The sequence below is a fragment of the Dendropsophus ebraccatus genome, chromosome 1, assembly GCF_027789765.1.
Source record: "Dendropsophus ebraccatus isolate aDenEbr1 chromosome 1, aDenEbr1.pat, whole genome shotgun sequence".
Classification (NCBI taxonomy): Eukaryota; Metazoa; Chordata; class Amphibia; order Anura; family Hylidae; genus Dendropsophus; species Dendropsophus ebraccatus.
The window spans coordinates 142251732-142275992 of NC_091454.1; the positions used below are offsets into that span (position 1 = coordinate 142251732).

Genomic DNA, 24261 nt, shown 5'->3' on the forward strand with positions numbered 1-24261 from the left:
GGTATCAGCCCATACAAGCTCAGTCATGTACAATGGCAAAAGAAATGGCAGCATAGGGGCTTGTTTATGGGTTAGTCTTAGGGAAATAATAAGCATATAGCTCTCACACACAAAATGCAAGAACAGAATCTACACAGATTACCAATGGCTTATGCTTTCAACCAGGGCCAAACAGTTTGGGAACGGAAAAATTGGGAAAGAAATTTTAAAAAAGTTCATACAATCATATTGTTGCTTTCATACATCAGTTCCAAGCAATACAATAATGGGCTATATTGATGACTTGTTCTTCAGAAACACAGTGTGGATTCTCCTGGCCTCATTCCAAATCCTTAAAGTCAGTGCACATATGTCCTCCTAAGAACATGAGCTGATCAAGTATTGACATAGAAAAGGACTGCTCAGATCTACGCATTAAAGGGTTTATCCAGCGCTACAAAACATTTCCACTTTCTTCCAGAGATAGCACTGCTCTTGTCTCCAGTTTGGATGGGGTTCTGTAACTCAGGGTACCTTTACACAGAGAGATTTATCTGACAGATTTTATGTAGGCAAAGCCAGGAATAGATTTGAAAAGAGGAGAAATCTCAGTCTTTCATTTATGACCTATTCTCTGTTTATAGTATGTTCCTCTTGGCTTTAATAATCTGTCAGATAAATCTCTGTGGAAAGGCACCCTTACATTGAATGGATCAAACCACACCTGAACTGTAAACAAGAGTCTCTGGAAGAGTGTTGTGGTAGGACTTTATTGAGTCACTCTGCAAGGTTGATCTTTTAAAAAATAGAAATAAAATAAACAACAGTATAAAGGTTAAAAACAAATGTCAGAAGCAAGAAAGCTGCAAAAACACACAGAAAAAACACAAATCAAGACCTAGCTTTGGTTTCTCTTTAAGGATAGTCCCTTTAAAAATTAGGATCTCTATACTGTAATTTATTAGAGGTTTTCGCCAGGTTTTTGTCATCTAGATGGGCTTTTAGCCAAATGGGTTTCTCCCTTTAAATTAAACAGACACAAATTTGCTCCAATGAAATGTGAATAGGACCACAGCTGTCCAGTGACATGCAGAACGCTAATCCTGTCTGTAGTATAGAAAGAAAAAAAAAACAAAAACAAAAAACTTTGCCATCATGGTGCCATGTGCATTACGCAATCAGAAAGACATCAAATTCTATATAAAAGGTTTCTCAACTACTGCCAATATCCTCGGAACCAGGATACACTGTTCAGCCACTGCTCCTGGGAAGACCTGGCAACTTCATTAAAACCATATACTATTTTAGGATTATAGTTAATAAAAAAAAAATACTTATTATCTACTGGCTCGAAGGAAATAAACTGCAAGGAGAAAGCAACTGCTCATAAAACAGACAGGAGACTTAGGTTGTGTTCACAAAGTGTCGTCAGTAAATTGTGATAAAAAAACCTTTTTTCCACACTTTGCATTAATAAAAATGGACTGTGTGAAAACAACCTTACAAGACAGAATTCACATTGAAGCAGGACCACATGATGGACAGCAGGTAAATTCTAGGGAAGGTAGTTTGCAAGTGTATTCATGGAGTGGAATTTGGGATAGCGGGTTGAGTGAGGAAGAAGAAATGCAGGGGTCACATCTGATAACCCCTTGTAAGAGAAATACATGGTCCGAGGGAGTGTCAGGATGGGTTAGCCACATTCATACTGAACAAATATACATTTCCTACCGCATTACTATTCATTTGCATCATACTTGCTTCTCAATATGGCTAAATTTCAGACATGTAACAGCTTAAAGCAAATCTTACTGCTGTTGTGTGGGATCTGCCAGGGACCCTACATCAGTTACATTTGAAGCTAGATTTGCCCTATATCAAAATGATATACCCCACAATAGTCACTTTCAACATTTGGTTCCAATACATTACAAAGTCCACAGGCTGCAAAAAGCAGATGTAGAATGGTTACATAAGTAAGGCCACCATGCTTCTTCCAGTTAAGAAATAAACCGATTGCATTATAGCCTTAACCAAGGAGTACTGAACAGGGAACAGAATAAGATTGGTTTTGAGAAAGACAATAACCTTTACCCAAAATGGAGGCAAATAACAAGAGGGGGGATTAAGATAATCTATTTGTTCCTGTATGTTCTTTTCAAAAGTAAGAAAAGGCTCCCCACTGTAATCTTCCACTCCAGAAATCCATGGCGGTAACTGTCTCATATCGGGCGCTTTCAGCAAACAGCATGTTTATTTTTCCCCAGAGGCCTTTGCAGCACCTGCGGTTGGCAAGAAGCCATTCGATCAGGTGTGCCACAGTCCATCTTTCTCTCATTCGCATGCTTCAGTTCATCAAAGTAACACGCAACGAAAGAAACTGCTTTTCTTTGTTGATTTCTCTGTAATTTTTACTGGACCTCCTCCGCCTGGAGAGCTGCTTTCATTCTGAGAAAAGAAAAATACCAAAAAGAATTTTTAATATTATCATACAATGCTATACAGCCTATTCCACCCGAGCTTTCATCAGGTTGACCCACTATCTAACTTGTATGGTGATCTCCTGACCCTCCAATGGCAGGTCAGGTAACAAAGATTCAGAACATTGGATTTTGACTGGCTGATCCTTTTGTTCTTAGGGAGATAAGGGGAGTCTATATGCTTATCCTAAGTAGTGCCCACACATACTAGGGGAGCAGGAGAGAGAGCTGTCTTTCAAATACTAAATTGACTAACAGCTATTTTATGTGTAAGGCCAAGATTAAATTCTACTCTACCTGACTAAATTCCCAATTTAATGATATGATGGGAAATGTAGCCTTTGTAATAACTATTTGGTCAAAGAATGACGAAAAATTATGCGTAGACTTTTGTTAGTCTGTGGGTATTCTTGACAATAGTCACTTAAGAGAAAGAAAATTTCTACTTATACAAACCATTTTTCTGTTGAGTTTTGTCATGATGTCACGACCAAGGGTGAAAAATGCCTAAAACAAAAAAAAAAAACAAAACAAAACACAAAATTACAAAGTTTCTTTACAGTGGTAACATCCAATATAATTTAGATTGTGAGCCCTAATGGGGACAGGAAGCAATAATTGGCAAAAACTATGTGAAGTGCTGCAGAATCTGTGTGCGCTATACAAATAAAAGTATTAATTATTATTATTATTATTATTATAAATTTACTAAAATTCTTTTGTACAGCAAATGTGTAATTCCAATGGTAAACCACTGCTGTGCCGATATCAGGTGTAAAATTATGTATAAAAAAAAACTACTATATATCTTGTTCCGCAAAGAGCTGTCGTTTTGTTTGTTTTTTTAATTAAAATTTTATTGAATTTTCCAAAAATGTAACAAATATTTCACATTTTCACAAGGTGCCCAGTAGATCATTCTTGTACAGAAACAACTTCCAACAACATAATGTATCTTCTCCACGTGAATATGCGACAAACGATTTTTCGATCATTGCCTTCAATTACACAGAACGATCATCGTTTAAATTCGAATGATTTAATGATTTTTCGCACGATAATCGTCCCGTGTAATAGGGCCCTTAGTCCAAGGCTACTTTTGTGATGCAACACCTTCCTTGCTGTGATCCTATCTGCTGACATAACTACTTTACAAAGCCAATGAATCAGCTTGCCCAATGATGTCCAAATTTACCCTGCAGTAACATGAATTAGGCAATAAACAAGTAATCACTGATCTCAAATCAAGTATTCCAGAGCTGACCTAACAGGGCTTGTAAACAATGTTTGTTCCGTGGGCAGCATATAGAAGCCGAAATAATCAGGCGGTAACTGCACAGACCTACTCATTCTGCTTATGGTACAGCAGACAAAGGTTATCCTAAAACTGCATGCATCTACAGATGAGCTGCATGGAAGTCATGGTAATTTAGATTTTTCAAGATTTTACTAGATCGCCACGACTCCAATGGCATGGCTCTGATCAATGATGTATAAGAAGGCATTGCTGTCTAAGCAATTTTTGTAGAAGCAGTCACCCAGTATTTATGTTGGTAAGCTTTAGTTTACTACACTCATTTACTCCCAATTATATTAAAATAGATCAGCTCTTACCTCTTCCACATTGATGCTGGATTTTGCACTAGTTTCAAGAAACTTGATCCCATAATCAATTGCAAGCTATGTTTAGAGAGAAGAAAATAGAAGTACATTATTGTAAAAAAACAGACAAAAACACCCAGTGTATAGTACGGGGAACACTAAATACTGCCAGTGAATCACCTACCTTTTCTCCCCTCTCCCGGGATACTTGTCTCTTCTCATTCATGTCACATTTATTGCCCAGGATCATTCGCTCCACGTCAGATGAGGCATGCTGGGAAAGAGTTTTACAACATTTTACATGCATCAACTTTATCCATCTTTGTGAGTTAAAAACGGACACACAAACATTTTTCCTATATGAAATACAATGCTATAAATTCAGCCACTAGGTGTCTCACTTAATGGAGAACTGCAGCTCCTGTCACATGCCACGGGCTGCTCAGAAGCTGTATACAGTGGTTTAGGGAACCATATCAGCCCAATTGGGCTGATTGGTTCCCCTTAAATGGGCCGCTGGAGCATAATACATAATGCAAGCATTAACTATTTATTTCCAATTTTATTTTTTTAATGGCCGGTACACTTTAAACTTCATGCAACTCTACAAATGGTATGTGGTATATTTAATTGCATTTCAAGTTTACTGCCAGTTCTGTATACTGCTTGTTTTAGCAGCAGGCCAAGCATGTTGTGGGAAGTTTAATCTTAAGGCAGAATAATAGCTAACCTTTAAGGTTATATAAACAGTAACAATGTACCCTAAAATATTAGTTGCAGCTATAGCTACAACTAATTCCATTAAAGAAATTGCACATAGAGAAAGAAATACCACTTACTTCTTCAATATTTCTTATCCAGTTTTTAATATTGTCAAACGACTTCTCATTGGTGATATCATACACCAGCATGATACCCTGAAAAAAATAAAAAAATAAAATTGTAACATACATACATACATACATACATACATACATACATATTTACTGCTTCAGGAAAGCCACCTCTAGGATCTGCACTGACACCCACCCCCCACCAAATAACCTGGCAGGGCAGAATTGGGGTCTGGGTCTTGTGTTACAGCTCTCAATAGTTAAATGAACAAGGTGGAACTGTTATACCAGAAGCAGCCACTGGCCAAATACGGCAAAGTTTTATATTTATATGTATACATCAGTAGGAAACAATAAAAATAAAAAAAAAGTAGGCAATGTCTAGATACAGTAGCTAAATAGCTTCTGGGATGTGTCCAGTAATGACAAATAATGAAGATGCATAAGACTCTGTTCACACTCTGTACAACAGGCAATGCCACGGTCACTGGTGTCTGTTGTTTTGATGGGAAGAATAGCTCAGTATGCTACACTTTTTACCAAATTGTAGTGTGGTCAGAGGCCTTACATGTAAGTGGCGAGAAATGTATTACAGGACAGGCTGCATAGACAGAACATTAAACTCACCATTGCTCCTCTGTAATATGCTGTGGTAATAGTACGGAACCTCTCCTGCCCTGCCGTGTCCCTAAAAACAGAAGCACATGAAGACCACTTATCGCAAGCCATAGAAATTAATTCACAGATATACTTTCATTCACCAGAACACAACCTTAATGCTGTGACCTTACTAATGAATTGTCATCCATTAGGGTCCATTTAAACAGAAAGATTATCTGACAGATTGTCTGCCAAAGATTTGAAGCCAAAGCCAGGAATGGATTTAAAAAGAGCAGAAATCTCAGGCTTTTCTTTATGACCTGATCCCTGTTTATAGTCTGTTCCTGGTTTTGGCATTAAATCTTTGTCAGATAATCTGTGTAAATGGACCCTTATAAAAGGAAGGTCTGGTGCGAGAGAGTAGGGATGTGTCTTGTGATGAAAGTGTTAATTAAGCCTAATGCTTGTTCTGATTATTTTATATTATAGTTGGGTTTGAATATCATTTCTGTATTGCAGAGCTACATTCACCATGAGAGACCATAGTAATAGAAAGACAAGTCAATACATCAGTTCCCAGTGGGATGCAGATAAGCCGCAATGAACAGCCACACATATGCCTACTATACCTGAGGAGGGGGGGTGTGCTTATTATTTTCCAAATGGAGAAAAATAAAGGGTACACACACACACACACACACACACACACACACTACAGGTTGTGCCCTGCTGCTGCATTTAGTTAAGTTTAGCCAGTAGCCAGAGAGACATTTGACAACACCGTAACTAAAGAGCTATAAAGAGAATTTATGAAACTGGAGGTAGTTTTCTTACATTCATTTTCCCCTTTCATGCACACCTGTGTTTTATTAATGTTAATATACAGTTCTGCACATTGGCGGCAATACTACAGGCCTCGGTGCACTGATCTGCTCGCCTCTTGTGAATAGTTAGACCTACTTCCTCAGTGACTTTGTTTCCCATTCAAATAAATGGTGTGTGAATGAGGTTTACATTAATTTCTTTGTTAATCCCTTCCCCAACAAAGTATTTTATTTTTTTTAGTTTTTCCATGGTTGCCTTCCTAGTGATATTATATATTTTTTTCCCCATTGACATGGCCCCCCTGCTGCCATGGAGACCCATCAGTAATGGAGAACTTGGCCTTGGCAGATAGGCAAATATGAAGTCGCAGATTCTTTACATGTTGGCATCTGACCGTGGCGTGTAAAGGGTTAAAGGGAACCAATCACCCCGAAAATCGATGTAAAGACAAGGATATGTGCTGATAGATCACCCAGCACACTTCCCAAATATGCCCCTGTAACCTCTGTGCCCCCCTCAATGAGACAGTAATCTTACTTTCTTCTTGTCACGCGCTGTATGTAAATTTTTGCTAACTAGTCCGGGTGGGCGTATGTAGTCCTGGTGGGCGTATGTAGTCACGGTCCGTGGGCGTATCTACTCACGGTCCGGGGGCGTATGTAGTCGCGGTCTTCGGCTGTAATCACGCCCAGAGGGGCGTGATTCGGCGGCTTGCGGTCCAGTGACGTCATCCGGCGGCTTGCGTTCCGCGTCGCGGCCGCGCCGACGTGTTCGGGAACCCGCGCATGCGCAGTACGTCAGCGTCGTCTCCCGCCGTACTGCGCATGCGCGGGTTCCCGAACACGTCAGCGCGGCCGCGACGCGGAACGCAAGCCGCCGGATGACGTCACTGGACCGCAAGCCGCCGAATCACGCCCCTCTGGGCGTGATTACAGCCGAAGACCGCGACTACATACGCCCCCGGACCGTGAGTAGATACGCCCACGGACCGTGACTACATACGCCCACCAGGACTACATACGCCCACCCGGACTAGTTAGCAAAAATTTACATACAGCGCGTGACAAGAAGAAAGTAAGATTACTGTCTCATTGAGGGGGGCACAGAGGTTACAGGGGCATATTTGGGAAGTGTGCTGGGTGATCTATCAGCACGTATCCTTGTCTTTACATCGATTTTCGGGGTGATTGGTTCCCTTTAATGTGTCAGGAACAGAGGTTAGCTACAGAGGTGGCCCCGCTGTCTGTACGAGATAACGCAGCACCTTATTTTAGCCCGCCCGTAAAAAGAAGTCGGCCTAGAAAAAGGACCCTTAATGACATTCATAAAAAGGCATATAGACGGTCACTAAGAGGTTAATATACTTACACTACATTTCTATTTGTCCAAAGTAGTTCAAATTAAAGTTTGTTAGAAACAAACATCACACACATTCCATGTATTATGCATTATCCACCATCATCATCTGCTACCAAGCTGTGAAACATGTTGGAAATGGACACAGTCGGCAAATGGAAAACCAACAACTATACCTTATAAAAATAATTGTCAACTATAAAACAGCAGTGGGTATTCAGATAGTGATGATGGCCAGGAAAAGACAATGCCCGCTCAGTCACAGGACAGGAAAAACCCTTCTTGTTTACACCAGTGAATGCCAGGAAAATAAAATGACAATGCACAACAATTTACGGTTCCTAACCTATGCTTGAGAAGCCAAATAACATGTTAGAATACAGAAGATTAAAGATGGAGCAAGGACACAGCTTTGATGTGCAATTCTTAGCTCAGGATGCAGTATAGCAACTCTGCATACACCACAGATTGTAGCACTGCAGCAACAATGGTTCTTCCTACAAATGGAATACCAATTATATATTAACCAATTGGTTCCAGAGATGATTAGTTTCGAAATAATAACAATAAAAAAAATCTACTTTTACTCCTTTGAGCAAGGACTGGTTCACATGTAGTATTTTAATCAGTAGTATCGTCAGCCAAATCTAAAAGCTAAGAAACACAGGAAAAGGAGCTTACCTTTCCATTATAGATTTATTCTGTGTTGGTCCCACACCATTTGCTTAAAATGCTGACCAAAATACTTTGTGTGAACCCAGCCACAAAGGCTATCTTCACCTTTGCAACACTTCATACTCCCAATACATTTAAAATTATATTTTGTCTACAACCTTACTTATATTTCAGACTACTAATCCTGGATAGTTTAAATCTGCAGCGATAAACTGGCCATATACGTTTATCTGCAGATCAAAATCTTTTAGTACGGTAACATCTGCTGTTCAGGTATCCACACATTAGATGAAAACTGCTAGAAAATGCTGACTCAAACCAAACATTTTTGAAGGGTGAAATTTAACCTGTTACTGCACCATGATGTACAATTGTGTCATGGTGCTGGTAAAGGGGTATAGAGACATGACCCCTTTCTATATCTGGAGGCTCCGAACTGCTACCCTGTTTCCCGGAAAATAAGACAGTGTTTTATTTTCAGGAGAAGAATTGGCATTTATTGTTGAACAAAAAAAAAAAAATGTATTATATACTGTAGAGTCTGGAGACTAATGATCTCCCACAGCAGTTCCTAGACCACTTGTACAGCAAGGATGGTATTGCCGCTTCCGGCCACCAGGAGGAGCTTTACACAGCACACTCGTATAGCCCAGCAGGGACAAAGTGTACGGTATGATAACTTCTGTCCATCAGGGGAGCTCACCACAACACACTCATACAGCACAGCAGGGACAGTGTACAGTATGGCAGCAGGCGACGGGATATTAGCAGACTGTGTGCAGCTCTACATCTGGTGTGTGTGTGTGTGTGTGTGGGGGGGGGGGGGGGGGGGGGCGGGGGGCACAACGGGAATGGCAGCGGGCGACAAGCCTCTTGATACCTTGTCTGCACATTTACAAGTGAGGGCCGCAGAAGGGAACATCGGGGTTAGCGGCAGATGATGGTCTTCATGTCCAGCATGCAGCTTTTCTGCAACGTACGGTGAAGGTAGACAACAGCGGCTAGCATGCTTCCAAACAAAAACTATACTAGTTGGAGGTCGCTGCTAGTAGCTGGCACAGAGTAATCCTTCATGCCAGCTAGTTAACAATTTAAATGCTGCTGCCAAAACAGACTGGTCTGAATTGGTGGTCATGGTAAAAAAAAGTTTTTTTAAAATATACAGAAATCCATCCAATATTAAAAGTTTAAAATCACCCTTTTTCCTATTTTCCAAAGAAAAAAAAATTGCCCGAACTATTAAATCATCATGTTCCTGATCTTATGTGATAGGTCTGCTCATCCAGTCAGTGGCAAAGGTGGGACTAGGCCGAGCAGGCCTATCACATTACTTAGACCCCACTTAGACCCAGAAGCTTCTAAAACTGGAGCTGCGGGATACCGGCACCAGTGCTGAAGTGGGGGAGACAGGAGCATGTAACTTTTTCATCCTCCCCCTCCCTAGCACTCTGCCAAAAATCACCCCACCCCAGAGTTCTCCTTCAACCAGTGCCAGAAAGTCATGCCGATTTTTAACCCTTTGAGGACCAGGCTCAAAATGACCCAGTGGACCGCGCAAATTTTGATCTTAGTGTTTTCGTTTTTCCCTCCTCCCCTTCTAAGAGCTCTAGCACTCTCAGTTTTCTATCTACAAGCCATGTAAGTGCTTGTTTTTTACAGGAATAGTTGTACTTTGTAATGGCGTCATTCATTTTACCATAACATGTATGATGGAATCCCAAATATATTATTTATTAAGATATAAATAGGTGAAATCGTAAAAAAGAATGCAATATGGTAACGTTTGGGGGGTTCCTGTGTCTACGTAATACACTATATGGTAACAGCAACATGATACTATTATTCTATAGGTCAGCCCGAACACAACCATATGCAGGTTTACACAGATTCTCTAATGTTATATATATATATTTTTTTTTATGAAATCCTTTTTTTTGTCAATTAAATATTAATAAAATGGGCCTATTGTGACGCTTATAACGGTTTTATTTTTTCACCTACGGGGCTGTATGGGGTGTCATTTTTTCCGCCATGATCTCTAGTTTTTATTAATACCATATTTGTGAAGATCGGACGTTTTGATCACTTTTTATTGATTTTTTTTTAATATATAATGTAACATAAAATCGGTAATCTGCGCACTTTTTCCCCTCTTTTCGTGTACGCCGTTCGCAATGACGCTTGTTATATTTTAATAGATCGGACAATTACGCACGCTACGGTATATTATATGTTTATCTATTTATTTTTATATGTTTTATTTATATTATGGGAAAGGGGGTGATTTCAACTTTTATTGGGGGAGGGGTTTTGGGGTAGTGTAATAGTGTTTTGAATTTTTTTTTTTTTTTTACACATTTGAAGTCCCTTTGGGGGACTTCTACATTCTCTACTTGGATTTTTACACTGACCATTGCTATGCCATAGGCATAGCATTGATCAGTGTTATCGGCGATCTGCTCATTGAGCCTGCCTGTGCAGGCTCAGTGCAGCAGATCGCCGATCGGACCGCACGGAGGCAGGTAAGAGACCTCCGGCAGTCCGTTTCAACGATCGGGACCCCCGCAGTCACACTGCGGGGGTCCCGATCGGTAAGTGACAGGGGACTCCCCGTCACTTACACTTAAACGCCGCAGCGTTTAAGGGGTTAATGACACGCTGCAGCGTGTCATTACCGGTGAGGTCCCGGCTGCTCACTGCAGCCGGCCCCCACCTGCTATGAAGCGCGCTCCGCTCCGGAGCGCGCCTCATAGCCGGAGAAACACCCAGGACGTAAGGTTACGTCCAGGGTCGTCTGGGGACAGACTTCCATGACGTAACCCTACGTCCAGGGTCGTCTAGGGGTTAAAGGACTAAAAAAAAAAAAAAAAAAAATGTTTCTAGTGCAATTTCTTATGCGACTGTCATGACATATACAAAGTTTTTAGAAACTTTTGAACCTCACCCAAAAGGATGTGGTTTATTAAGAAAGGGCAGTGTGTTCAGTAAAAAAGGGTATGACCTAAATATGCCAACATTTTGGTGCATGGTTCTGAAGCAGAGATGAGTGAAGTTACAGTACAAACGAAGTGAAGTGCTTTGTTAACTCAGCGGTCGTTTTATCAGCTTGGAAAGGTTGGATCCAGTCCTGGGAAACTTCTCCCAGTTTTCCAGGACTGGATCCAACTTTCCCAGGCACCCAAAGCGGAGCAGCACCAAGTTTTAAGGCAGCAGGTTGATAACCCGGCTGAGGAGTTAAAGTGCTATACTTTGTACTGTAAATCCGCTAATCTCTATTCTGGAGTAAAACAAGCTAATAGTTGGCTTAAACTGAGACAGTCTACAGATGCATTTAATTTATCAAACAGCAACAATAATAAATCTGGCCCATTTGAAGACTGTTTGTCCAGGTTTGCACTCTCTAATGGTGCGTTTATAAAGAAAGGTTTATCTGACGGATTTTTGAAGCCAAAGCCAGAAACAGACTATAGGCAGAGAACAGGTCATAAAGGAAAGACTGAGATTTCTCCTCTTTTCAAATCCATTCCTGGCTTTGGCTTCAATGATCTGTCAGATAAATCTTTCTATGTAAACACAACATAAGAATTAGACAGATTTAGTAGGTTCTCCCCGTTGTTTTTCCTTTCCCATCTAAAAAACCAGTCCGAAAACTGGGCAATAAAGACTAAAATGTATATAGACGTATCTACTACAGGTCTACTGCTATTGACTTTTTTTTATCAGATAATGTATGTATCGTGTCGTGTGCCTATGTGGAGATGCCTAAAAGGATCCTGTACCAAAGCATATTCACTGATATTGACTTATACTGACCATCCATCAACTGGTGCCACCTGATACTGTAATGCTGTACAGATCACTTAACAGCAGCCTCCTCTTATCACCACAGAGAGAACAGAAAGATCTGCTAGATCAGCTATGGCGTACAAGCCTATTACATGGCTCAATGATTGTGGAGGCAGGGCTGCACAGAATAAGGCCTCATCTACACGTCACACACATTTGCGGACCCACATTTTTTTTTTAAAGAAAGTTTAACGTTCTATTTTTTTCCCTTAAAAAAAAACAAAAAAAAAAAAAAAACACACATGCTGTAGTACGGATAAACAATTGCAGAAAGCGTCACTGTCTAGAATGTGGTGGCCCATGAATTGCGGACCACTATACTGCTGTCTACAAACGCGGGTCCGCGTTAAACTGACAGATTTTTGAAGCCAAGGCCAGGAACAGACTATAAACAGAGAACAGGTCATAGCATAACTGTGCTCAACCAATCGCTGGGAAGGGGGGCCATTCACTTAAATAACAAACATTACAAAGTTGTATAACTTTGTAATGTGTGTTATTTAGTGAATAAAAGTAAAACGCCACACTACCACTTTAAAAAATCTATCACATAAATCTCTCTGTGTAAACGCACCCATAGTTAGCGATGTCCGTGCAGCTTTTGCTTTAACCCCTACCCTCCTGGAGCTACTTTTCATCTTTTGTTTTTTCCTCCTAATGTTTAAAAGGTCATGGGGGTTGCATTTTTTTTCACCTACAGACCCATGAGCCCATTTATACTTTGCATTGACAGACATAAATTTTCCATAAAATATGCCGCGAAACTGGGAAAAAGTTATTTGTGCAGTGAAATTGAAAAAAAGCTAATTGTTTTCCTGTTTACGCCGTTCGTCCTATGTTGAAACTGACATGTTATCTATTTTCCTTAATTCAGAACGATTACAATGTAATATAACTTCTACTTTATCTGATGGTTAAAAAAAAAAAAAAAAAAAAAAAAAAAAAGCAACTAAGTGTGTTTAAAATTGCTCTATTACCATCCCTATGATGCCTTCATTTCTTGGTCTGTGGGGCTGTGTTAGGTGTAATTTTTTGTGACAATCTGCCCTTTTTATTTTTTTTTACAATTTTCTAACTTTAATGTGAACAAAAATCGCCAATTTTGAACTTACGCTGTTTACCGTGCAAGATCAGGAATACGATAATTTAATAGGTCAGGCAAATCCACATTTTTTTTTATAAAATGGGAAAAGAGGAGCGAGTTAAACTTTTATTATATGATGGGATTTTTTTTTTAATTTATTTATTTTTTTTACACACGCACTTACTAGAAGTCCTGCTGGGGGGACTTCGTTTATAACTAAACTAGGAACAGTGCTCTATTGCTTTGGACTGCTGGAGCCCAGAGCAATGGAGCGCGGAGCAGGATCAGCGTGATTTAAATTGCATTTAAGCTGCTAATTAGCCACGACGATTGGCCCACGCCGGTTAACAGACACGGACCTCTTCCTGCTGAAAGCAGCTGAGAGCGCTGGGGTTCAGAGCAGGGTACGTTCTTATGCCGGAAGGGGTTAAGCAGCCATAGGCCATGCATCACCCATTACACAGGGAGATGAGCAGTTGCTGGCATATGATACTAGTACAAGGTGAGATATCTGCCTGATTCAGCAGATAATCACTCTGTATAATAAGGCATTTAGTTACAGGCCAAGCTGTTGGAATAAAAAAAGATTTAAGGATTATTTTCTAATATATCCTATTTTTCGCTGTATAAAATGCACTTTTTTTTCCTCCTAAAGTGGGAGGAAAAAGTGCATCTTATAAAGCAAAGATGACAACTGCTGACAGGTCCTAGTAACCAATCACCAGTTAGTGTACCTAATCGTTGCTCCAGTGAGTGTACCAAATTTCAGTCACTATATATTTTTTCCCTATTTTTTTTCCTTTAAAACCTTGGCGCGTCTTATCCTCAGGTGCGTCTTACAAAGTGAAAAGTATGGTAGATAGTAAAATGGAATAATGGAAAAAAATTAAATTTTTTAAATTGAAGAATTTTTGGTGTGTGTGTGTTTGTTTTTTTTTGTTTTTTTTTTAAAGATATATTTAACACAAAAACTATAGGTTATTTTATGATGACACATTCCTTTTAACATTTAGAATTGCAGCAGTTATGACGCCAGTTAAAGTTGATTCAACCTACCATATCTGAAGCTTGATCTTCTTTCCATCTAATTCTATTGTGCGAATTTTAAAATCAATGCCTGAAAAAGAACACAGAAAGCATCACAACTTCATAACTTATATATATCATACACTCCCATTCATTGCAAAACATATATCATGCATGCATATATAACATACATGTAATACACTTCGGTTATATTTACTGAGTAGACGAGTTTACATTACTGCTTTTAAGATGAACTGTAAGTAATCCACACAGATCCTGCCTCACTGCTATGTCTAGAGCTCAAGCTGCAAATGCACAAAAAGCATGTGGGCAGGGCAACCAGATTTTTGGGTAGATGGGGAACCACATAAAAAAAAGTAGTGACATGTCCCAATTCCGTATAGTCCTGCTCTTAAGCTCCCATATTTTTGGTTACCAGTAATTTTTCAAGGATTTGCAATGGAGTGGAGACATCCTAGAATAAAAACTAAACACATGCATTTCCTTGGTGCCAAGCATCATACTATAATTATGTGGCATTACCATAACAGAATCTAGTGTTGGAGAAAGATAGAGCATTATAATTTTTAAGGGTGTGTTCACACGTACAGGATCCGCAGCAGATTTGATGGCCCAGATTTGATTTGCTTTGAATCTGCAACTTCAAATCTGTGCCATCAAATCTGCTGCAGATCCTGTACGTGTGAACGCACCCTTATGTAGAAATATAGTCCGATGTGTCAAATATTCAGTAATTGGCTGGTGAGTATGCTGTCCCTGCCAAATATTCCACATTATACAGTATATGATGTCTATGGCTTGAGAAAATAATTTTCCTGAATATACCCCATTGTGGGAGATTATTATTGCTTAACCATATGGATACTGAAAGGGAAACATTATTTAAAAATTAGAGTGTACTTTGTGCGTGGTGGGGCCTAACATAGGTATGTTCTATATGATAAAGGGGTAATCTAATATCTCAATAAAGAGTCAATGGAGTACATTATAGGGGAAAAACGCATAAACGTGCAATGACCGATACCCCACCAATTATTTGACACCTTTTCCATGCTGCTCCTAGCCCCAGATTCAAGCTTTTTAAAAAAATGACCCCAGATTTACATCATGGCTTCTGGCCAAGAGACTACGTATCCAAGAATGCATTGCATCTCAAATCCAACTGCCTGATACCTGCCCCCATAGACATTGACTCTATGGGTAGGGCTACACAGGAGGCATTATAGCTAGCCTGGCAACAGAAGATACAGATCATGTGACTTCTATCTCAGAAGGGAGGGGGAGAAGTGAAGACAGAGTGGACCAGGAAGTCAGGATTTTTAGCCGCTTCAGGGTGAGTCAGGATGTGCTGCAGGCAAACAGACCAATTCATGTAACAGAAACCTATTACAAACAAGCTTAGACTATGGGTAGGAATTGAACAGGGTTAAATACTTCTGAACCAGGGTTTCCCCTTAAAATGAGTTTACCTAACAGAACAAATTACCACCCATCCACAAAATAGTGGATACAAATCCAAACTTAGCTTTTCTTGCTTTAAACACTTTACTATACTAAAATGTTTTACTATAGTAAAATTAGGGGAAAAAAAGCAGCAAGACTAAAAGCAGACTGTGCCCTAAATACAATCCATATGTTTTTTATATTAAATTCTTCTAGAAGATATCGAGTCTGATAAATCCGATTTATAAAACCAATGTTGCCAAGACCATAGTTTCATGGGCACTTGGTCTCCCTAAATGACATATTATGAGAGGGAGCGATAAAAGACTAATCCTAAAATGGATCTTTTTTCTTTTTATTAGGAAAGTCCAAGCCCATAAATGGATTTCAGCTGAATCTCTCACCAAATGCTATTGGATACAAAATACGAGGTTAGTGAGCAATATATTAAGCAAACTAAAAGCGAACTGTTCCAGGGAGTATAGTAAAATGGAAGGAAGCCATTTCCTAATAATGTCCTGATTGTTGAATTTATTTTTCTGTTCACTTTCAGTGAGAAAAGGGAAACCTAATCAAAAACCTAGAGGTTCAAGCAGTAGGTGCTCCGCATTGATCACATACTGATACACATGGCAGACACTTCTCTCCTACCTTACTTTGTATTTTGAGACAAAAGGCTGGTGCATGCCTATAATACATGGAATTTTAGGTGTCCACTCAGACATGGCCACTCTTGAAAGTGGTCTACTAGATGCAAAAAATGTCTAATACACCTGGAATTACGGAGAGGCTGACCCAGCCACAATTTGACCCGGCTATCTGCAACAATGATGGTCTTACTATTAGGGGACGTTCACATGTACCTGTTCTGCTGCAGATTTGACCAATATTTAATAGCTGGAATCCGCAGCATATCAAGCACATGTAAACATTCCCTAAGACAGCTTAATAAAGCCCCTATTACAAGGGGCGATATTGAGGAGCAAACCAGCGGCGGGGCTGCTGGGGTGATCACTAGATTTTCCGGGCAGCCCACAGCAGATAGCAGCGGTCTGCTGCCACCGCACCTGCTCCGCCGAGCGGCAGCAGCAGTTCGTTGCTATCCTGGTCATTTGTCTTTCAACATGTTGAAAGACAAACATCAGCAACGATCTACTGACATCGTTCATGCCGGCTGATCGTTGTCTATTACACCAGATGAATATTGGCCGTAATGGCAGATAATCTTTTAGTGTAATGGTGCTTTTACACAGAGAGATTTATCTGACAGATCTTTGAAGCCAAAACCAGGAACAGACTATAAACAGGGAACAGGTCATAAAGGAAAGACTGGGATCCATCCTCTTTTCAAATCCATTCCTGGCTTTGGCTTCCAAAATCTATCAGATAAATCTTTCTGTGTAAACGCACCCTCATAGGGCCTTACCTCTCCCCCTGACTGTTCACTGGCCACCTAATAGTCCTACTTTTTAACAGGAGTCCCTGTCACAAGATAAATGTATATATTATATATATCCCTCTCTCTTGCACACATATACTGCACGCGGATAGATAGAAAGGCATGCTGCCCACAAGCCTGCTTCTTTATTTGAGACAGGAAGTGGCCTATGTGCGTCATAGTTTGTACAGAAAGTCAAGAGACCACTTCCCGCAGTTCCTGCACAGCACAGCCCCATCTATTCCTACTCCCACAAGGTTAGGTTCATCTCAAATCTATATGACTTTAGACAGACAAATATCTGCCATTTCCACTGTGCAGACTGCTAGAACAGCGACATACCTCAATGACACCTGGAACAGTAATGTTTTTGGTACTAAGTCAACTATATTACATAGAATGACAGGTTGGAAACTGTTACAGGAGGTATAGACAGGAAGTGAACTGCTCTGTCAGATATAGTCAGTACACTGGTAATGGCCAGATCGTACAATGACTGTGCGAATGATGAAAACTGTGCTTTATAGTAATAGCAGTAATATATGAAACGAGCCATGGCTGGTTCCTTACTGACCCCCACTGCCGTTCTAACAGTCTGATCTCTAGTACCCTGCTTCATTCTGCTATCATGTCATCCAGAACATACAGCAAGTGTCCTCTCAGCTGCTGTAGCCAGTGACTGAATAGTCTGTTCCTGGAAGCACAGGACTGGGTGCAGTCAGAATGGCAGCAGTAGGAGAGTACAGGAGATTACCTGGTGTATGCAGCAGACGTAATGCTCTAAAGTGATATGAATAAATCTTTGAACACCACATCTCTGGGATATAATTCACATTAGTGAGTTTTTATCAACTGCTGATTGATATTTAATGTTGCACAATGCTAAAGAATATCTTCTGAACTGGTGGTTGAGTACAGAAGCGGCGGCGGGGAGGCTCAGCATAGGAATGATACTGTGCAAAGAAAACTATGTGCCACATCATGAAGTGTAAAGTCCAGTAACTTTGGACTCCAACATTAGAAACCAGATATAGATAATAGATGACAGCATAACATGAACAGCCCTTACAGTAAATAGCATATACCTAAATGAGTCAGGCTGGCGTGAATACTGCAATGTTCCTACAAGAGGAGTTTCTCCTCCGAGGCCAGCAGGGAGTTAAATCTGACTATACACAAGAAATCCTGTAAAGAGGGAAATCTTGAGTGCTTATAGAGGTGGAGCTGAGGGTGAGAGGAAGGTGACAGTGTCAGAGGGGAACATAATGTGGCATCTATGGAAATCCCCAGAGAGATGATGTAGTGCTAAGAATGTACAGCGGCTAAGGCTTCTCTACAGACAGGAAAGCAGTCTCATCAACCAAAAGGAAAGGCTTCCAGAGTAAAGGCCACCGCCTGAGCAATGTCACTCCAGCAGGACCTCTATCATAAAGCTCTATAGAAACGCCTGGGACTGCTGGAGTAGTGTGTGTGCTGCGTACATGCAGAATAGATGGCGAGCTCAGGAGAGCAGCTTGGCAGCTAGCGGTGTACTGCATAGTAGTGGGTGTATATGCAGTGTTGCCATGGAGGAAGAGCTAAAATACAGCCACCGTGAGTCATCCCAGTTCGCAGACATGCACTCCTGTACTAATAGCAATTGCTTTAACACATACAAGTCACAGGAAGGGCTTAAGAAGCTGCCATATTGTCAGCAGAATGCAGGAAGGCTTGTGGCTTGATGCGCAGTGAAGCACAATCATGAAATTGCTGGGTTTTTATGTAGTTTTCCGTATGCAAAAAAAGGAGCATATTCCCAAAACTAGAATTGCAATGAGGAGACCCATGCATTGGTATAATGATTATGGTGATATACTGACTTCAGGGCTGCAGCAACATGCAAAGCTATCATGTGTCACACAGCAACTATGGGATATACGCATTTCTAATCAGGACCATGATAACTAATAAGTGAAATGTCTCAGATTAAAGGGGTTCCTGTATCTCAAAAAAAAAAAAAAAAAAAACAACTCGACAAGCCACAGGTGTTAAAGAGTTTTTAAATCAGACCGGGTTTGAGTGTACAGGCCACAAGTGATGAGGAAGATGAATCGGGTTAGACGCGCCGCCATGAGCCTTTCTCCTCACTCTGTGTTTATAGGAGATGGCCCCATAGACTTACATTATGAGGCAGTGAGACAAAGCACTGACATCTCCCGGCTTGTTCTTCTCATGCCCCTATTCCACAGGTCGTTTAGAGGAGCAAACGAGCGCTCTCAGCGCTCGTTTGCTTTTAGTTCCCCGCTCGCTGCCGCTATTCAACGCGGCTGCAGCGAGCGGGTGAGTGCGGGAGGGGCAGCGGGGAGCTGTGGGGGGGGCTGCCCGGGGATCGCTGATCGTCCAGGCAGCCCATAGGATATAGCAGCGTCTTCTGCCGATGCTCCTATTCGACGGAGCGACGGCGGCAGATCGCTGCTATATCAGCATGTTGAAAAACAAGCGACTGCAACGATCAGCCGACATGAACGAAGTCGGCTGATCGTTGCACTCTATTCCACGGGACGATTATCGTCCGTAGCGGCCGATATCGTCCGAATACGAACAATAATCGTTCCATGGAATAAGGCCTTCAGACCCTGACTGATAGAAACCTTTGATATGTTTCTCTGTCTCTGTCATAGCAGCAGCTGCACAAGGTTTGAAAAAGCTCCACCTATATACATGACATGTAAGAATGTATGGTATAAAGAATCTGAATGTCCATCTGTACTCAGCCTCCTATATCCCTCCATTTTATGCAGCTGGGAAGCCATCTGTAAGTACTACCACTGCTTCTACGCCACACACTTTCATGTTCTAGCTAACATGTACCAGAGACTGAACAAGAATTCACTCTTCAAAAATATCATTACAGTAACACCCATGCAGAAATGTGTTTCCTAGCTTCCTGCGCACCGGCTGAGACTTAGCCAACAGGCAGGAATTCTAGGAATTAATATACGGCATCTACCACCAACACCATGGGGGATTCTATACTGTAAGTTCTGTGAGACTATGGAACTCTCTGCTACATAACATTGTGATGATGATTCATTCAACAAATTATTAGCACTGCTCGCTCTGCAGAGGCTACCATGCACACAGCCGTCTTCCGCCCCATGTATTGCATATTCTAATAAGAACATACAGTACACAGTGAGGGTGGGCTTGCTCTGTATCAATAGTGCTCTGTGTGAGAAAGAGCTGGACCAGAGCGGGGATGAGGCTTAGACAGTCCTGCAGTTCCCAACACGAGTCCATCCGAACCCGAACTTTCGGCATTTGCTTAGCGGTGGCTGCTGAAGTTGGATAAGACCCTAAGGCTATGTGGAAAACATGGATATAGTCATTGGCTGTATCCATGTTTTTCAGACAACCTTAGGGCTTTATCCAACTTCAGCAGCCCCAGCTAATCAAATGCCGCAAGTTCGGGTTCGGATGGACTCCAGCATGCTCCAGGTTCGCTCATCTCTAAAAATTACGTATAAATAAAAATTATATATTTATTACTTAACTACATTATACAGTATAAGTAACAGTAAGGTGCAAAAAAAAGAAAAAAAAAAAAAAGCAAAACTAAGCCGTGTCTGCCTCATTTTCAGCTTCCTGGTCAGCAGGAAATCCCAGCATGCTCTCTGGTGAACAGTGTTGAGGAGCGGCCACTTGTTTAGCACTTACTAGTATCTTATCTTATTATAGCTGCACATAAAGGGAAATCGTCAGCAGCAATTCAGGAACCAAACTTCTGACACTGTTAGGTCAAAAAAACACATGGTACCTTTCTTATAACCTTCTGTGCTTCTACAGCATAGTAAACAGGCATTGATACCGCCCTAACTTATGGTGTGTTTACACAGACAGATTTATCAGACAGATTATCTAAGCCAAAACCAGGAATGGATTTGAAAGGAGAAGAAATCTCAATCTTTCCTTTATGACCTGTTCTCTGTTTATAGTCTGCTCCTGGCTTTGGCTTCAATAATTGCCAGATAAATCTGTCTGTGTAAAAGGCACCCTAAGCCAATGTTGACACAGTATTTTTGCTCAGTATTTTAGAACCAAAACCAGGAGTGTATTGAAAACACAGAAAGGATGTGTTCACACTGTTGAAATGGAGTGGATGGCTGTTATTTAGTGGCAACGAATTGCTGTTATTTTATAACAGCTGTAGTTTCGAAATAATGGCAATTTGCCATTAAATGGCGGCCATCCACTCAATTTCAACAGATTGTGAACATGGCCTTTCTGTGTTTTCAATACACTCCCGGTTTTGGTTGCAAAATATTGACCAAAAATACTGTGTGGGAACATCACACACCTAAGGCCATGTTCAGACACTGTATAACAGCGGCAATTCAGAACGGTTGCGGTCTGTGAAGTTCACCCCGGCTGGCACTGCAGTACCAGCCGCATGAACATCACTTCTTTTTTATTAGAATGCGGGTACATTCAGGTGTGCCCGTGTTCCAATTACCATAACAGACAATGTAAAGTACAGCTGGAGCCATGCTTTACATTGTCTGCACAGTCTATTTCGTGCAGCTGCTATTCAACGAATATCAGCCACACAAAATAGTCATGCGAGTTTTCTGTGCGGCCGCATTTAATCCCGGCAGGAGTGTATGCAATGTGTATAAACTCCGGCTGGTAATCCATAGTAGTGAATGCGATGATTAAACAACAGCCACTGGTGCAAACTTTTTACCGTTGTTTAATCAAAAAATACAGTGAGTGAACGAGGCCTAAGGCTGCATTCACACATTCTGTAGAATTGTCCGTGATCGCGGATCCGTGACCACGGACAATCTAAGGGGCCATTGAATTATAGGAGTCTATTCAGATCATCCGTGCTGCAATCAGCGTTGGAAAAAAACTAGTCAAACTAGGAAACTAGTTAATTTTTTTTTTATATATTATCTGACACCGCTTTCCATGTCTCCTTTTCTACACACATCTCAAAGCTTTCTAATAAGGCAGATTTATCAGAAGTGTCTGACAGTACAGCGGTCTATATCACATAAGACATCAGGCCCACAGCATGTACCACAAATTATTTTTTAGACATGTTCTTTGTAAATCTTCCCTAATAAGCATATGACCATAGTGGCTCCTGGGATTCCTGCACTGATCAAGGATCTACTGATACTCTATAGAGCTGAGGTATAAGACGACCATTCCTGGCCAGGAAAATACACTGCATTGGCAGGAAGGTCTACTGAATGTTTTCCCTCTGTGTAGTATTACTACTACTTCCAGTATTACAGCAGCAGCAAGCTGGGATTTCCCCAGTGTGCCAATGCCGATTCTTACAACCTACGTACAGGAAGCACTGTGATGATGAATGAGTATGGCTCCCTGCGTCTCTCTACCAGCCTGACAGACCCTAGATGGACAAGACCTTATCATAGCTTAGCTTGTCAGTGTATTCATACAGCAGCGGTTTCTGTTATAGAGAACACGCATGGTCAGGGATGAATAAACTCAACGCATCAGGCCACTGGTTATCAATGTAAGAAAGCATCCAAGTAACACGCTACCCGCTATTCTTGTTAAGTATAACTCACCTACCTGACTTCCTAAGAAGCAGCCTATGTGGCTGAGGTTAGTAGCTTCACATGGGGCCCAATGACCACAGCAGGTGTCTGCCCTGTATCTCTGAGTGCCCCAGTGTAAGGGTGGCTTCACAAGCGTAACACAGGATGGACACCACAAATATCATCTATCTATCTATATAAGGTATATGTATATCAATAAATGTGTGTCCACACACCATAAGAAGTGACTGCTGTAATACTAATGTAGGCAGGGACAGAACTCCCCTATACAAGTAATTGGGCAGCTACCAGGAAAACCACAATGGGCACATGTAAATGGCATCACTATAGACATACAATCATAAAACCCAGCTGATCCTTCTAACTATGTGTTTCCTAGAGGAGACCAGTAGACTGGGAAAAAATAAAAGGTATGGAAAGGAGGCTGCTCATTACTGCCACCTATGGGCAGTATCACCACACACTGATTTGTAAGCATGATGCCACCAATAGGTGGCAGTGAGGAGCAGGCTGTTCTCCTGGAGGAGGGCTACTGTGCACATCAGTAATACTAGGACGGCACTATACACTGGCTGCAGGTGCCCAGCTTGTCAAGGACACAGATGGGTAACAGCAGGCATCTCCTGGAATGGTAAGTATACAGATATCTGGCACTGCTCTATACACACTATAGGGGTAGTTACAGGGAAGTTGCTTCATCAGCAGCACACTGTCACCTAGATGCAGCTGGCAGCGAGCACACATGGGGAGGCTGATCCTATGTATAGAGGGCAGAGGGTGAGGGCACCGGCTGCTAGGGCTCAGCACAGGAGCCAGGCTAGCCCCAGGATGGGAGCCGGGGGAGGAAGTGAGCGGTGGGTGTGGCGCCAGCACTGACCGATGGTGGAGATGAAGGTGGTATTGAAGGCGTCCTCGCTGAACCTGAAGAGCAGGCACGTCTTCCCGACCCCGCTGTCCCCGATCAGCAGCAGTTTGAACAGGTAGTCGTACGTCTTCGCCATCTTCACACTTTCCTCCCAGAGAGCAGGAGCCACCGCCGGCCCGCGGGGACTGCTCGCACCAATAGAATGCTGAGACTGAGCCCTCTGCCTGCAGCGTCACCTTGCCTTCCAGCTATGGACCAATGGCAGCCAAGGGGAGGGACCTCCCAGGCCTTGTCACCCCGGAGACGAGTGACGCGCCCACACTTTCCTCGCCCCTCCAGCTAATTCGCTTGCAAAGCATCACGGGAAATGTAGTATAAGACCTAATTCGGGCGCGATCACGCCCCTATCGTCTGTAATAAGCCGTTCACGAAAAGGTTCATGGGACATGTAGTCTTATCAGCCGTGGCTTCCACAGCCGTATTTTCAGTCCGTATTTGCAAAGGTTGTGGAAAAGGAAGAAAAGTGAAGCCATGTGAAGTCAACCAGTATTCGTATTCACATGTTGAGGATACCAGACTCAGATACTTTGCCTAATTTCTCTGAATTTTTTTAAC

At 41.6% G+C, this 24261-nt stretch overlaps 1 protein-coding gene across 1 annotated transcript; it reads right to left on the reverse strand.

Annotated features, from left to right (window-relative positions):
- Window positions 1-1101: 1101 nt before the first annotated feature.
- RAB8B (RAB8B, member RAS oncogene family) lies at window positions 1102-23941 on the reverse strand. Its single transcript, XM_069980640.1, has 8 exons — window positions 23659-23941; window positions 14337-14397; window positions 5522-5582; window positions 4901-4978; window positions 4246-4335; window positions 4074-4139; window positions 2916-2966; window positions 1102-2427 (listed from the first exon to the last, which is right to left on the reverse strand). The coding sequence occupies exons 1-8, from the start codon at window positions 23780-23782 to the stop codon at window positions 2335-2337; spliced, it is 624 nt and encodes a 207-aa protein (XP_069836741.1). The 5' UTR covers window positions 23783-23941; the 3' UTR covers window positions 1102-2334.
- Window positions 23942-24261: the final 320 nt, after the last annotated feature.

Coding starts and splice junctions, on each gene's coding strand:
- RAB8B (XM_069980640.1), bottom strand. CDS start 23,782: ATGGCGAAGACGTACGACTACCTGTTCAAACTGCTGCTGATCGGGGAC. Junction 14,398..23,658: donor CACCTTCATCTCCACCATCG/GTCAGTGCTGGC, acceptor GTTCTTTTTCAG/GCATTGATTTTAAAATTCGC. Junction 4,140..4,245: donor CCCGGGAGAGGGGAGAAAAG/GTAGGTGATTCA, acceptor CTCTAAACATAG/CTTGCAATTGATTATGGGAT.